Genomic DNA, 16,471 nt, shown 5'->3' with positions numbered 1-16,471 from the left:
CTGTTGGGAAGAAAGAAAACTGTATCAAAGAGATTTGTAATACAGGTTCTGTGCCTAATGTAGCTACTAGGTAAGTTGGATGGCTCGTGTTCCCGTGAGAGTCCATTACGGTTTGTGAGCAGGGCTAAGAGAGTGTCCAGAAAATGGACAAGAGAGCTCTTCAGAACACGAATCCTTGAGTACTTGAACACAGCTCTTGAAGGCCATGTGGCCTCATCCCCTTGTGAGCATCACTTAGACCACCGGTCTTCCTGTAAGCAGAGCTCCCTTGGGCATATAATAATACTCTGTACAATGAAGAAATTATTTTGTGTCTGGGTGCTCACCCATGCAATTTCACTGTGTCTCAATCTGACGACACCTAGGTCATCTCTCCATCACTCATGGTGACAAAAAAAATGGTGATTTCATGGTAACAAAAATCAGAGAAAGTCCTCATTCCCCAGAACGCAGAAATAGCAGAATATGCACATTTATATTCTCTCATTGTGCCCCCATTTCCTCCTATGATGGGGAGTTTTCTGTAAGTCTTTGAGTTGGTGGCAAGATGCTACATTCATCAAGATGCTATTCTTAAACCTGTGGTAGACTAAGCCTCCCCTTTTCTCACTACAAAGTGACGGAATGTGCTGTAAGAGCTAGTGTGGTATGTGAGTTTGGGTGTGGGTGGGATGTTCTAGAAGCCTCCAGGGTGATTCCACAAACTGCAGCTGTTTTTGATGGAGCCCAGAGTTGAGTGATGACAGCCGAGAAGTCCTTACTTGTTCACCAGCTGCCTGACAGCTGCTCACCCTTCACTCAATTAAAACTGCTGAACAAAGTTAATAAAGAAGAAATTGCCACCTTTCTCTTAACTAGCCTTATGTAAAAATTGTATTTCCTGGGGAATCCAGAAGTTTCGAGAAAAGTCTAAAATGTGTGTCAGCATGCATGTAAGTTCCTCCTAACGTATTTTCATCCTCTCACCCTGTTAGGAATATATATCAAAGTGAAATTGGATTTTAGAATACTGAGATCTAAGAGAACCGGAGGCTAAGACATGTAGGTGAACTCGATTAGAATGACATCACCAGAGGTCACTGGTTAAGCTGAGAGCAGGAAGGAACAGAAAAGAAATCTCTTACAAGGAAACTGGAGATCCCCAAGTGGGAAGATGTGAAGGCTACAAGTGAGGAAACACCTAACAATGTATAAAACCATACAGAAATAGACTGGAGCTGAATGCCCAAAAGTGGGTGTCCAGAGAAGAGGGGCCTGTGAGAGAAATGAGACCACATTGCTGCCAGGGCATCAGTACTGCCAGAGAACTGTCTGGGGAATTGTGCTTCCCCTGCATCAAATCACCTCTCATTACCAGAGAGCTGTAAAAAATCCTTAATTCTATGTCCATCGCCCACTTTGCTCCAATTTCTAAAACCCTTACTGTGCCTTCTAGAACTTAAGACCCATCATCAGGAAAATCTCCTCTGTCCTCATCCATTTATCCAAGTGTTTCTTTTATTTTCCTGCTTTCACAGAAATCTGGCTGTCCTGAGGACGCCGCTTTCTCAAGTAGTGGCTGTTTTTTCTCTTCCATGACCCCAGTACTACTGGGTCTGTAGGTCCGTTAACTGTAGTCTTTGTTCCTCACTGCCACATTCAGAGTCCCAAGTCATCAGATATTTCCCACCAGCCTTTCTTTCTCTGGTCATCTCTGACCCATGGGCTTTGCTGCCTCGTTTCTGTAAGATTTAAGATATTAAAATTTAGTATTACTCTCTATAACACTACACATATTTCAACAATTTATGATTTCAATTCTCCCAATATCCTGGTGTCTTCCCCTCCAGTAACCTTTATATTCCATCCTATCTGCTCTCGCCTACCTGTGGCCCTCACCCCCACGGTCCTTCCGACTACCAGTAACTGCAGTCCTCTGTGATCTCAGTGTCACCAGCCTGCTCTGCACCATCACTTCCTGTCCCTGCAGCTCACCTCCTCTGTTATCCGGAGTCAGAGGTCTTCCCTGAATATCCGGTATTATAATCCATTGATCCTACTACCACCCTTTTCATTGTTCCTCACTCTTCTTTATGTCCTCTTCTCTCCCAGTCACGCAGTTTAAATTCCATTGTCAAACATTAAGCAAACCTACTCTCACTTCATGGTTCTTACTTAACAGAACCAACCCTGACCCAGCTCCCCATGTATTATTCCGCAGCTACCCCCATGCAGCTAGATGTGGCTGCAGGAAAACAGAAGAACTGCCTCACTTTGCATTCATGAGCACAGATGTCAAGTGAGCCTGTGATACTCCCTGGCAGTCGCATGACACTGTCCCAGTCCATTCACTCATCCACTGTCATGGAGGGGCCAGCAAACTGCAGTCACACTCATTGGTTTACATATTACCTATGGCTGCTTTCACACTGCAAAGGCAGAGTGAGTACAGACATGATGGCCCACAAAAATGAAAGTATTTCTTTATTATCAGACCCTTTACAGAAAACGTCTGCCAACACCAGTCCTAAGTACTTTCTCCTCTATCACCTCCTTCCCCATCCTCTCTCAGTTGACCGTTCTATTTTCCTGAGAAATTTGAAGCAATCAGGAAATCACTTCTGGAAGCTCCTACCATCACATATACTCACCTCCCAACATCTAGATCCATAAACCCTCATTTCTCTCCTGTTATTATAAATCATTCTGTTCCTGTGGGCAATCCGCTGTCTGAACCCTAGACCCTGCCTCTGGTCTAATTCACCCTCTCACTTCATATCACTTTTTTGCTCTCCACTGGATCATTCACATTAATTTTGGTTCTTCTACCTTGAGTAAAAGAAAAAAATACTCAGGACCCTACTTCCTTCTTCCAGTTATAGCCCATTCTTCTGCCCCTTTTTGCAGGAAATTTTATCTACATTCTCATGCCTTGCCTCCCACCTCTCAAATCCATTCCAACCAGGATTTTTCTCCCACCACTCCACAAACTGATGTGTCAAGATCACTCGTGCCTTCCTCATTGCTAAACCCAATGGTCAGGTTTCAGCCCCTGTGGTTCTTGAACTGTCTGCAGTATGTGTCACAATGGATCACTCCCTATTTGAAACACTTTCTTCACTTGGCCCCAAGGATGCCACACTCCTGTGACTTCCTTGTTACCTCAACTGGCCCTCCTTATCAGTCTGCTTTGATGCTTGCTTCTCATCTCCTCGATCTCTACATACTGGGGACCCCAGGGCTCAGACTTGGACCTCCTCTTTTCTGACTGCATTCACTTCCTTAGTGATCTCATCCAGTCTCATGCTTACTGTACTGTCTATATGCTGGTGACCCCAAATTTATATCACCAGCCCAGACCTGTCTCCTGAACTCTCAACATCTATATCCAGATGGCTGTTCGACTACTCCAAATAGATACATAGCAGACACCTCAAAGTTACATCCAGAACTGAATTCCTTATTTTTTCCTCTAAACCTGTTACACCCAGTTTTCCCCAGCTCAGTGGCAATCCTGTCCTTCCATCTGTTGAGGCTAAAACGCTTGGCCTCGACTCCTCTCTCATACTCCACACCTAATCCATAAGCAAATGCTATTGTTTCTACCTTCAAAATATATCAAGAATCCAGTGACTTCTTACCTCCCACTGCCCTGCCACCACTATGAGCCTTGCCACCATCATCACCAGCAGACAACCACAGTAATCTTTTCACTGGTCTCCCCATTTCCTCCCTGTCCCCTTCAGTCTATTCTTAATACAGTGGCCAAACCAGTCCCATTAAAACACATAATTGTTTTAATCCATTAAAAAACAGAATTGTGTTGCTCCTCCGCTCAAAATTCTCCAGTAGCACCCCATCTCATACAGAGTAAAAGGCAAAGCCTTACACTAGCTCATGAGGCATTACGTGATCAGTCCTGGTCCCACCTCTACTCCCCAACCTCTCTGACCTTGTCTCCGACTATCCTTCTATTTATTTCACTGCCTTCCACTCAACCACAGTGCTCCCACCTCCAGTATCTCCCATGAGCTTTCTTCTATCTAAAGCATTCTTCCCCATGGTTTCTTCTTTACCACTTTCAAGTCTGACTCAGTATAGCCTTCCTGGTGAGGATGTCCTATTTCAATCACTCTATTTAAAATTGTAACCTTCCCTTTAGCCCCTGGCACTCCATATCTATCATCTTTGTTTTTTTCTGTATGATCTGTGAACTATGCCATGTAACTTTAATTGTATTGTCTGTCTATCCCTCAAGAAGATCGTAAGCTTCATGAGTTCATATACCATGGTCTGTTTGGTTCACTGGTTCATCCCCAGTGCTACGAACATGTTTGGCACATATTAAACACCTCAATAAATAAACATCTGTTGAGTGAATCAGGAAAGCTGAGAAACAGGGCATTCTCTTGGACCTTTAACAAAAGCAATTTGAACAGCATATTAAGCAGCTTGCACTGCTTAATATGCTGAATTAAAGAGATTGTCCTTGCATGGAAGTACAGATGACCCTCTAAAAGCTCTGCCCACACAGGAAGGTCATTTTCCCTAACGTGCCAACTGAACGAAGCATTCAGTGTGGCTGGTGGAAGATCTTGGGAAAAGTAAACGGCAACAGACAAAGCCTTGATTTTGAGCAAAGAAACCCAGAGTAGCCTTGGCATTTGGCTGGGAAAGCTGATGAGACGAGGGCAGGCACCTCACATGCCCTCACATGCTGAACCTAGCTGTCCCCAAGTCTCACCTTCTTTAGTGATGGCATCTGCAGTCTCTTTGGCCTTGTCCTTCAGTTCGTTCACCACACCATCTACCTGGGACTCGTGCTTGAGGAAGAAGGGCCGGATGACGCGCCTGTAGAGCAGTTCTGCCCCATTAGAAGGGCTCGGGGCCATGCACCACACCAGGAAGCCGCACTGCACAGAATGAGAACCAGAGTGGTGACTGGAGGTGATGAGCACCCTGACCAACCTCACTGCCACCACTACTCTGCCTCGGCACTGCCTCTTGCCTGCTCCAAGAGCTTGCCGAGTATCCCTGCAGGCTACAGGAGAGCTTCCCTGAGGTCGGAAAACAGGACAGGTTGCCCTGGCAAGGAAAAGCCGAGACTGAAAAAGAAAGGCAAAACACACCAGGTCCAGCAGCTCAACTTCCTTCCTAATAACTTGGACCGCTTTTTCATTATAACTACCGGAGGCTTTTATTAACTATAGCTCTTAGGAATCAGTTCTACAAAACATAGTACTTACTTGCACGTGTAAAGCCCTTGATGGATACACCTAATATCTGTGAGCTCTCAGTGGGCTACCTCAGTGTTTGTCACATTTGTTCATTGTGTTATAGAAAAGAATACCCTGGTCATTCTTGAATTCTTCCCTTTTCGGAATCTCAGTTTTTAGTATATCTTAGTCTTCAGGGAATCTTTACAGTCAGCTCTTTGTCTTCTTTCACCCTGAATGTAGGTATCATTCCTAACTCTTTATGGCTCTACTTTGCCATTGAGATACAAAATAGACAAGAATTGTGCCTCTGAAACTAAAAAAAAAAAATAAGAATTGTTACACTAATATTTATATCCAAAAACATTTGACTGTTTACTCAAACAGTAAATAACAACTCAGCACTTCAAGTCATCCAAGCAGTTTATTCCCCTATAAGATAGTGAGCAAAAAGGGAATATTCAGAGTGATATGCTCATTTCCCTAAAACACTGAATAAATAACATACTGGGTTCTTTTAGTTTAAAAGATTCTAACTATATTATATTCACAGCCTAGGAGACTCTATAAAAAGAGAATCATTTCTTGAGATTCCAAATCTCTATTTACTATTTCTCAAAAAGTAAAAACCTCTTAATTTCTTATGCCATAAATTTAACCTGCAGCCTTAGTCCTTGTTATTCCAAACCAAATAATATACTCAAATAATAAAGAAGCTATGCTGCTTTCCTAAGATAGTCTTTTAAGTTTGCTCTAGAGATGTGAAACTGGAAAGGGGCTAATAACTGATAATAATAGAGAGCTTGAGCTCTCTAAAAATGCACATATTTGCACATGAAAGCTCACTCCAGTACATGTAGGCTCTGAGAAATCTGTATGACATTTTGAACTTCTATTAGACTCAAAATACAAAAATAAAATGCAAGTTCTCCATAAATTACTCTCTCTGGATTTATATGAACTACAAACTCCAGAAAAGTAATTTTCATAAATGAGAATTTGTTACAGACACACATGAGCAGGGGGGCAATGCTTTCAAAAGACGGGTTATCAGACTGCATTAAAAAAAAAATATGGCTATATGCTTCTTATTAGAAACACCTAAGACACAACCAATTAGGAACACTGAAAAATAGGATTAAAAAAGATGCATCAAATACCAACTCTCAAAATAGCACACACAGAAATATTAACAGTACATAAACATCACTTAAGGCAAAACAAACAGTGGTAAATAAGGAAAACAATTCACCAAGAAAATTCACGTGAATCTATATATCTTTGAAATGTGTAAATTAAATATAACTTTATATATTTCATATAGCTTTGTATAATCTATAATTATATAATTATCTTTACTTCCAAATATAGCTTTGAAATATATAAATTAAATAATTAGAATTATATACATAAATGGACAAACTCCACAATCAGTAAATTGTAACACTTCTATCAAAATTGATATATCATACAAGCTAGAAATTAGTAAGAATACAGAAGAACACAAAATTAAAAGTCTTGATCTAAAGACATATATAGATCTCTCTACCCAACAAACAGGGATTCTAAGATAATTATAAACAATAGTATATAGAGGTTAAGAGAATGGGCTCAGAGAAAATAAGTTCCGATCCTGGTTCTGCCACTTACTAGCTAGGCCAACCTTGTGCAAATTAACTGCTTAAGTCTGTTTTAACTCTTTAACATACGTGTTAATTGAATTTTTTAAAAATCTACCTCATACAGATTTTGTGAGAAAATAATAAACATTTGGAGCATCCAACATAGTAGGGGCTTTGTCTCTGTTCCAAGACTATTGTGTCTTCTACCAACATCCATGAAACAGTTACAGGCTAACTTATTAGCTTTAAGAGGGGTAAAATCAAATGCCAGAACCAACATACACACTTTTTAAACAATTATTCTTGTAACTCTCCTTTTACTACCTGAAATGAATTCAAAGTAATGATACAATTCATAACACATATAATTACAAACAAAAAACAAGATAGTTTTCTAACTGCAATATAAAGGAAAAATAAAGTGAAAGTAATTTATAATAAAACAGTATTTCGATGTTCAAGCCAATGTAAATGTTAAAGCCAAACTATACCAGAAAACACCATAAAATACTCACTAAGTAGGATCAGTGACTATTCAGAGCCACAAACAAGATTACCTACAAGTATTCCCAAGAGGCTGAGGATCTCCAGACTACAAGGGCTACACAGCCTGCCTTCCACACCAGAGCACTCAAGCAAACGCAGTTCACTGCCAGAATCTCCAGGTTATGGTTTTGAGCCAGCCTCCCTTTACCCTTCATACCCCTGATGTGTGGCAGACTCCAAAACTCGCTTACTGAGCACAGTTCTGGGAAAATGGAATGTTCGGAGGTAGGAAGGCAAAGGACAGGAAAGCATGACAGCAGGAAGGGGAAGGGCGAAGATTCAGATTAGCCATCTCGTAGTCTCACTGCACACCTGCATGCGGCCACGCGAAACCACAGCGAGCCGTCACATATACAATGGCGGAACACCTTCCATGACAGGTCCGAGCACTAGAATGGAGCCGCTTCCCTGAGATAGCCTCGGGACCTCAGTATGTGTGGGCAGTTCGGTGTTTCCCATTAGTTTTCCCAGTGACTGCTCTAGCACGTGCCAGGCTGGATCAGCTAGCTGTCCTAGTGAACTGTAAGAAGATGTTGCTAGAGAAACTTTGGTTTTCTTAACTACACATGTGAATTAATCCAAATAGAGAACTAAGTGATTGCATTTTTCACTGGCTTTAGCTCTCATTTCCTCTTCTTGGAGCCAAGCTAATTTCAGGCAGACCCTACAGACCATTTCTGTAGTTAACATTTCCCTGTGGAAGACCTTTGGTTTTTAATATCCAAATATCCAAACATTCATACAATGTTTCTATTGGTTGCTTATATACGTATACATACATACACATATATAATATATAAATAACTAAAACAATAGAACATCTTAAAATGTGCAGGAAGAGGAAAAGTTACATTCTTGACATAGCAGAATTCCATGTGGAATTGAAGAGTATGCAGAGGGCCCAAGGGGTGTGCCATGTATTATAGCATCCAAAGCAAGTTTCTTACCAACTACATTAACTACTTGGAAAGCAGGAAGTGATGTTTTTAGCACCTAACATCCTAGCATATTTGTAACTTACTTGGGAGTATTTTTACCTGTGTTTTATTAATATTTAGGAAATTGGCATGGACTTTTAGATTAACATGTAACACAGGTTTTACCATTTAAAATGCATATATGGCCAATTAATATATGATAAAGGAGCCATGGACAATGGGGAAATGACAGACTCTTCAACAGCTGGTGTTGGCAAAACTGGACAGTTACATGTAAGAGAATGAAACTGGATTACTGTCTAACTCCATACACAGAAGTAAACTCTAAATGGATTAAAGACCTAAATATAAGTCATGAAACCATAAAACTCTGAGAAAAAAACATAGGCAAAATGCTCTTGAATATAAACATGAGCAACTTTTTCACGAACATTATCTCCTCAGGCAAGAGAAACAAAAGCAAAAATGAACAAGTGGGACTATATCAAACTAAAAAGCTTCTGTACAGCAAAGGACACCATCAGCAGAACAAAAAGGCATCCTACAGTATGGGAGAATATATTCATAAATGACATATCCGATTAGAGGTTGACATCCAAAATATATAAAGAGCTTATGTACTTCAACAAACAAAAAGCAAATAACCCAATTAAAAAATGGGCAGAGGATCTGAACAGACAGTTCTCCAAAGAAGAAATGCAGATGGCCAACAGACATATGAAAAGATGCTCCACATCACTAATTATTAGAGAAATGCAAATTAAAACCACAATGAGATATCACCTCACACCAGTTAGGATGGCCAACATCCAAAAGACTAGGAACAACAAATGCTGACAAGGATGCGGAGAAAGGGGAACCCTCCTACACTGCTGGTGGGAATGTAAATTAGTTCAACCATTGTGGAAAGCAGTATGGAGGTTCCTCAAAAAACTCAAAATAGAAATATTGAACCAGGAATTCCACTCCTAGGAATTTACCCTAAGAATGCAGCACTCCAGTTTGAAAAAAACAGATGCACCCTATGTTTATCGCAGCACTATTTACAATAGCCAAGAAATGGAAACAACTTAAGTGTCCATCAGTAGATGAATGGATAAAGAAGATGTGGTACATATACACAATGGAATATTATTCAGCCATAAGAAAGCAATCCTACCATTTGCAACAACATGAATGGAGCTAGAGGGTATTATGCTCAGTGAAATAAGCCAGGCGGAGAAAGACAAGTACCAAATAATTTCACTCATATGTGGAGTATAAGAACAAAGGAAAACTGAAGGAACAAAACAACAGCAGAATCACAGAACCCAAGAATGGACTAACAGTTACCAAAGGGAAAGGGACTGGGGAGGATGGGTGGGAAGGGAGGGATAAGGGCGGGAAAAAAGAAAGGGGGCATTACGATTAGCATGTATAGTGTGGGGAGGGGGCACGGGGAGGGCTGTATAACACAGAGAAGATAAGTAGTGATTTTACAGCATCTTACTATGCTGATGGACAGTGACTGTGAAGGGGTATGTGGGGGAGAGTTGGTGAAGGGGGGAGCCTAGTAAACATAATGTCCTTCATGTAACTGTAGATTAATGATACCAAAATTTAAAAAAATAAAAAAATAATAAAAAATAAGCTAGGCAGAGAAAAACAAGTACCAAATGATGTCACTCATCTGTGGAGTATAAGAACAAAACAAAAACTGAAGGAACAAAACAGCAGCAGACTCACAGAACCCAAGAATGGACTGATGGTTACCAAAGGGAAAGGGACTGGGGAGTGTGGGTGGGAAGGGAGGGGTAAGGGGAATAAGGGGCATTATGATCAGCACACATAATACAGGGGGTGGGGGCACGGGTAAGGAAGTATAGCAAAGAGAAGACAAGTAGTGACTCTATAACATCTTACTACAATGATGGACACTGACTGTTATGGGGTATGTGGTGGGGACTTGATAATAGGGGAATGTAGTAACCACAATGTTGCTCATGTGAAACCTGAGCATAAGATTGCATATCAATTATACCTTAATAAAAAAAATAAAAATAAAAATAAATGGTAGGAAACAGTCTCCTGGCTGGAATTCCTACATAGAAGATGTGATTTTCAGGAATGGATTATTGATGTAGAGACAGTGCCCATAGTATAACCATACGTATCAAGGTGAAGTGGAAATGACTTACTGGATTAGGAATCAGGAGGGTTGGTATCTGTCTTATGCCTTTAGGTAAATCAAACATCCTCTCTATGAGTCAATTTCTCTTCTGTAGGATTTTTGGGAAGGCAGAGATTAACATACTTGAAGGAAGTACACAGACAGTAGCAATAGTGGACCAGGTCCTACAGTTCAAGTCACTGAGACTCTCTGAAATATTACGTGCTTTTGTAGGTATCGATGCTTCAGCAATCCAGAGAAGTGCATTCATTTATCTTTTCTGCATGAATTAAGGCAACACTACCCAACAGGACCATAAGCAAGGGTCTACATTTTTGTACCTCTCCAATGTGCTTACTTTGTAGGCTATATTCCAGACTGTTCATTCAGTTCTTTCCAGGGCCCTCCAGCTATTGTCTTGAGACAGCACAATAATTACTGTTCTCTGCCTACATCCTGATCATTTTCCAGTTCTCAAATGAAATAACTTACTTGTATTAAAAATAAAGGTAATTACTGCCCAACTCTCATGGTGATATTCAGCTGCCAGCTTTTACAACTCCCTTTTCTCAATCTATGCTACTATTCCACAGCCCAGAATACCCACAGCTACTTCCTAATCAAGTGCTGTCAGACACCAGCTAATGATAACTCCCAAGAGCAAACACAATCCAGCTCTTACCCATTGTTCAGAGTCCGTGCTATCTTGATTCTCGGCATTTTAGCACTGACACACCAAATACAAACTATAACAGGCCAGATAATTCTATTGCTTCCACCATCAAATTTTTCCCTATAAGATGTATTTCCAAGGTAGAGAGATGCTATATGCACAGTTTGGGACTAGTCTGGTCAGAACTGGGAGTTTATGTCAAAAATACATATATTTCAACACCACCCTCTTGATAGGCTACAATCATTTGATCAGAAACATTAAGTCTTAGGAAGCCTTTGCAATGCAGCCACAGAATAGCAATGGGCCAAAGTTAAACCAACGGCTTGGCATGCACAAATAAAGGCTAAAAAACAACACGGGAAGGAAAGATCTCTCTCATCTTTGCCTCCTACAAAGTTAAGAAGAGAAATGTTATGCTGTTAGTGGGTGAAAACAGTACAGGTGACAGGATCAGGATTTAAACTTCCCAGAGTTTATTCAACTTCATTTAAAAAATAAATCTAGAAAATGATTTCAATGAGGGTGAAGAGGAGGCACAAAGATACTCATTCAGCATTAGATGCAAGTGCAAGATAAATGTCCTAAATGTCTACTAATGGGGAATGAGTATATTATTATCTATAATGATTAGATAGCTATGTCAAAGAATATTGAATGAGAAAATACAGTATTGTGTTAACTGAAAAAAGTGAGATACAGAGATACAGAATCATATGCAATAGGTCTCAATCATACATTTATAGTCGAGACAATAATATATCCACAGTTCTGGGTGTGTTTATGTACACAGACCAATATATTTGTACATGGAGAAAAAAAAAAGGAATACTACCCTGAGATGGTAACAGCAGTAGGATTACAACAGATACTGTGTTTTTCCCAATCTCAAACAATCTCAAACATGCATCAAAATACACATACACGAATATAAACACTATAACAGCAGGGACTTTGTTTTATTCACCAAAGTATCCCCACACACAAACATAGAACAAATTCTGGCCTGTAGAGGTCCTAAATTAATATCTGCTGAATAAAAGAATGAACATACCCTACTTTTACAAGTAGAGAAAAAAGGGCTTTCACATTTATTTTTAAACCCTTCTGCTCAAAAGACAGATCTCAGGGTCAAAGTCCTGAGCATACATGATCCACTGTTTCCGGCTCAATACCTTGTATGGTATTGTTTTATTTATTTCTTTGTTTGTTTTTATTTTTAAAATTTTTTTACTAAGGTATGATTGATATACACTCTTATGAAGGTTTCACATGTAAAAACAATGTGGTTACTACATTTACCCATATTATCAAGTCCTCCCTATACCCCAATGAAGTCACTGTCCATCACTGCAGCAAGATCCCACAGATCCACTATTTGCCTTCTCTGTGCTACACTGTTCTCCCCGTGATCCCCCATGGGGATCTAAACATAATACCCCTCAATTCCCTTCTCCCCCTCCCCACCCTCCCTCCCACACCCCTCCCTTTGGTAACCACTAGTTCATTCTTGGAGTCTCTGAGTCTGCTATTTTGTTCCTTCACTTTTGCTTCATTGTTATACTCCACAAATGAGGGAAATCATTTGGCATTTGTCTTTCTCCACCTGGCTTATTTCACTGAGCATAATACTCTCTAGCTCCATCGATGTTGCTGTAAATGATAGGATTTGTTTCTTTCTTATGGCTGAATAGTATTCCATTGTGTATATGTACCACTTCTTTATCCATTCTTCTACTGATGGACACTTAGGTTGCTTCCACACCTTGGCTACTGTAAAAAGTGCTGCAATAAACATAGGGGTGCATATGTCTTTTTGAATCAGAGAAGTTGTATTCTTTGGGTAAATTCCAAGGAGTGGGATTCCCAGGTCAAATGGTATTTCTATTTTTAGTTTCTTGAGGAAACTCCATATTGCTTTCCACAATGGTTGAACTAATTTACATTCCCACCAGCAGTGTAGGAGGGTTCCCCTTTCTCCGCATCCTCACCAGCATTTGTTGTTCTTAGTCTTTTCGATGCTGGCCATCCTTACTGGTGTGAGGTGATATCTCAAAGTGGTTTTAGTTTGCATTTCCCTGATACTTAGTGATGTGGAGCATCTTTTCATGTGTCTGTTGGCCATCTGATTTCTTGTTTGGAGAATTGTCTCTTCATATCCTCTGCCCATTTGCTAATTGGGTTATTTGCTTTTTGGGTGTTGAGGTGTGTAAGTTCTTTATATATTTTGGATGTTAACCCCTTGCTGGATATGTCATTTACAAACATTCTCCCATATGGTAGGATGTCTTTTTGTCCTGTTGATGGTGTCCTTTGCCGTACAGAAGCTTTTTAGTTTGATGTAGTCCCATGAGTTCATTTTTGCTTTTGTTTCCCTTGCCCAAGGAGATGCATCCAGGAAAAAGTTGCTCATGTTTATATTCAAGAGATTTTACATATGTTGTCTTCTAAGAGTTTTATGGTTTCATGACTGACCTCCAAGTCTTTAATCCATTTTGAGTTTACTTTTGTGTATGGGGTTAAACCATATTCCAGTTTCCTTCTCTTGCATGTAGCTGTCCAGTTTTGCCAACACCAGCTACTGAAGAGGCTGTCATTTCCCCATTGTATGTCCATGGCTCCTTTATGGTATATTAATTGACCATATATGGTTGGGTTTATATCAGGGCTCTCTAGTCTGTTCCATTGGTCTATGGGTCTGTTATTGTGCCAGTACCAAACTTTCTTGATTACTGTGGCTTTGTAGTAGAGCTTGAAGTTGGGGAGCGTAATGCCCCCAGCTTTATTCTTCCTTTTCAGAATTGCTTTGGCTATTCGAGGTCTTTTGTGGTTCCATATGAATTTTAGGATGATTTTCTCTAGTTCGTTGAAAAATGCTGTTGGTATTTTGATAGGAATTGCACTGAATCTACAAATTGCTTTAGGCAGGACGTCCATTTTGACAATATTAATACTTCCTATCCATGAGCATGGGATGAGTTTCCATTTATTGGTATCTTCTTTAATTTCTCTTACGAGTGTCTTGTAGTTTTCAAGGTATAGGTCTTTCACTTTCTTGGTTAGGTTTATTCCTAGGTATTTTATTCTTCTTCATGCAATTGTAAATGGAATTTTTTTCCTGATTTCTCTTTCTGCTAGTTCATTGTTAGTGTATAGGAAAGCAACAGATTTCTGTGTGTTAATTTTGTATCCTGCAACTTTGCTGAATTCAGATATTAGTTCTAGTAGTTTTGGAGTGGAGTTTTTAGGGTTTTTTATGTACAATATCATGTCATCTGCAAATAGTGACGGTTTGACGTCTTCTTTACCAATCTGGATTCCTTGTATTTCTTTGTTTTGTCTGATTGCCGTGGCTAGGACCTCCAGTACTATGTTGAATAGAAGTGGGGAGACTGGGCATCCCTGTCTTATTCCCAATCTTACAGGAAAGGCTTTCAGCTTCTTTCTGTTAAGTATGATGTTGGCTGTGGGTTTGTCATATATGGCCTTTATTATGTTGAGGTACTTGCCCTCTACATGCATTTTGCCGAGAGTTTTTATCATGAATGGATGTTGAATTTTGTCAAATGCTTTTTCAGCATCTATGGAGATGATCATGTGGTTTTTGTCTTTCTTTTTGTTGATGCGGTGGATGATGTTGATGGACTTTTGAATGTTGTACCATCCTTGCATCCCTGGGATGAATCCCACTTGGTCATGGTGTATGATCCTCTTGATGTACTTTTGAACTCGGTTTGCTAATAGTTTGTTGAGTATTTTTGCATCTATGTTCATCAGGGATATTAGTCTGTAATTTTCTTTTTTGGTGGGGTCTTTGCCTGGTTTTGGTATTAGAGTGATGCTGGCTTCATAGAAGGAGTAAGTATTCCCTCCTCTTCTATTTTTTGGAAAACTTTAAGGAGAATAGGCATTACGTCTTCTCTATATGTCTGATAAAATTCAGCAGTATATCCATCTGGACCAGGAGTTTTGTTCTTGGGTAGTTTTTTGATTACTGCTTCAATTTCTTTGCTGGTAATTGGTCTGTTTAGATTTTCTGTTTCTTCCTTTGTCAGTCTTGGAAGGTTGTATTTTTCTAGGAAGTTGTCCTTTTCTTCTATGTTTTCCAGCTTGTTAGCATATAGGTTCTCATAGTATTCTCTTATAATTCTTGTATCTGTGGGGTCTGTCATGATTTTTCCTTTTTCATTTCTGATTCTGTTGATGTGTATAGATTTTCTTTTTCTCTTAATAAGTCTGGAGAGGGGCTTATCTATTTTGTTTATTTTCTCAAAGAACCAGCTCTTGGTTTCAAGTGATTTTTTTCTATTGTTTTAATCTTCTCAATTTTATTTATTTCATCTGTGATTTTTATTATGTCCCTCCTTCTGCTGATTTTGGGCCTCATTTGTTCTTCTTTTTCTAATTTCAATAATTGTGACTTTAGACTGTTCATTTGGGATTGTTCTTCCTTCTTTAAATAGGCCTGGATTGCTATATACTTTCCTCTTAGAACTGCCTTCGCTGCATCCCACAGAAGTTAGGGCTTTGTGTTGTTGTCATTTGTCTCCATATATTGCTTGATCTCTGTTTTAATTTGGTCACTGATTCATTGATTATTTAGGAGCATGTTGTTAAGCCTCCATGTGTTTGTGAGCCTTTTTGTTTTCTTTGTACAATTTATTTCTAGTTTTATATCTTTGTGGTCTGAGAAGTTGGTTGGTAGAATTTCAGTCTTTTTGAATTTACTGAGGCTCTTTTTGTGGCCTAGTATGTGGTCTATTCTGGAAAATGTGCACTTGAGAAGAATGTCTATCCTGCTGCTTTTGGGTGTAGAGTTCTGTAGATGTCTGTTAGGTCCATCTGTTCTCATGTGTTGTTCAGTGCCTCTGTGTCCTTACTTATTTTCTGTCTGGGTGATCTGTCCTTTGAAGTGAGTGGTGTGTTGAAGTCTCCTAGAACAAATGCATTGCATTCTATTTCCTCCTTTAATTCCGTTAGTATTTCTTTCATATATGCTGGTGCTCCTGTATTGGGTGCATATATATTTATAATGGTTATATCCCCTTGTTGGGCTTACCCCTTTATCTTTATGTAATGTCCTTCTTTATCTCTTGTTACTTTCTTTGTTTTGAAGTCTATTTTGTCTGATACAAGTACAGCAACACCTGCTTTTTTCTCCCAGTTGTTTGCATGAAATATCTTTTTCCATCCCTTGACTTTTAGTCTGTGTGTGTCTTTGGGTTTGAGATGAGTCTCTTGTAAGTAGCATATAGATGGGTCTTGGTTTTTTATCCATTCTATTACTCTGTGTCTTTCAATTGGTGCATTCAGTCCATTTACACTTAGGGTGATTATTGAAAGCTATG

The 16,471-nt window shown here is 39.6% G+C and overlaps 1 protein-coding gene across 3 annotated transcripts in view; it reads right to left on the bottom strand.

Moving 5' to 3' along the window:
- REEP5 (receptor accessory protein 5) overlaps window positions 1–16,471 on the bottom strand; it is a 39,261-nt gene that overhangs the window by 2,325 nt on the left and 20,465 nt on the right. For 2 of the 3 annotated variants that reach the window (XM_036995115.2, XR_012129883.1), the window contains one exon: window positions 4,724–4,892. In XM_036995115.2, the coding sequence (XP_036851010.1) occupies window positions 4,724–4,892 (169 nt within the window). Of the gene's footprint in view, window positions 1–32; window positions 1,722–4,723; window positions 4,893–16,471 lie in introns of those variants that run through there. The other variant, XM_073232959.1, reaches the window with a different exon arrangement.

This window comes from Manis javanica, chromosome 1, assembly GCF_040802235.1.
Source record: "Manis javanica isolate MJ-LG chromosome 1, MJ_LKY, whole genome shotgun sequence".
NCBI lineage: Eukaryota > Metazoa > Chordata > Mammalia > Pholidota > Manidae > Manis > Manis javanica.
Note: the sequence above shows the minus strand (reverse complement) of the source record. Positions and strands in the feature narration are given on the sequence as shown.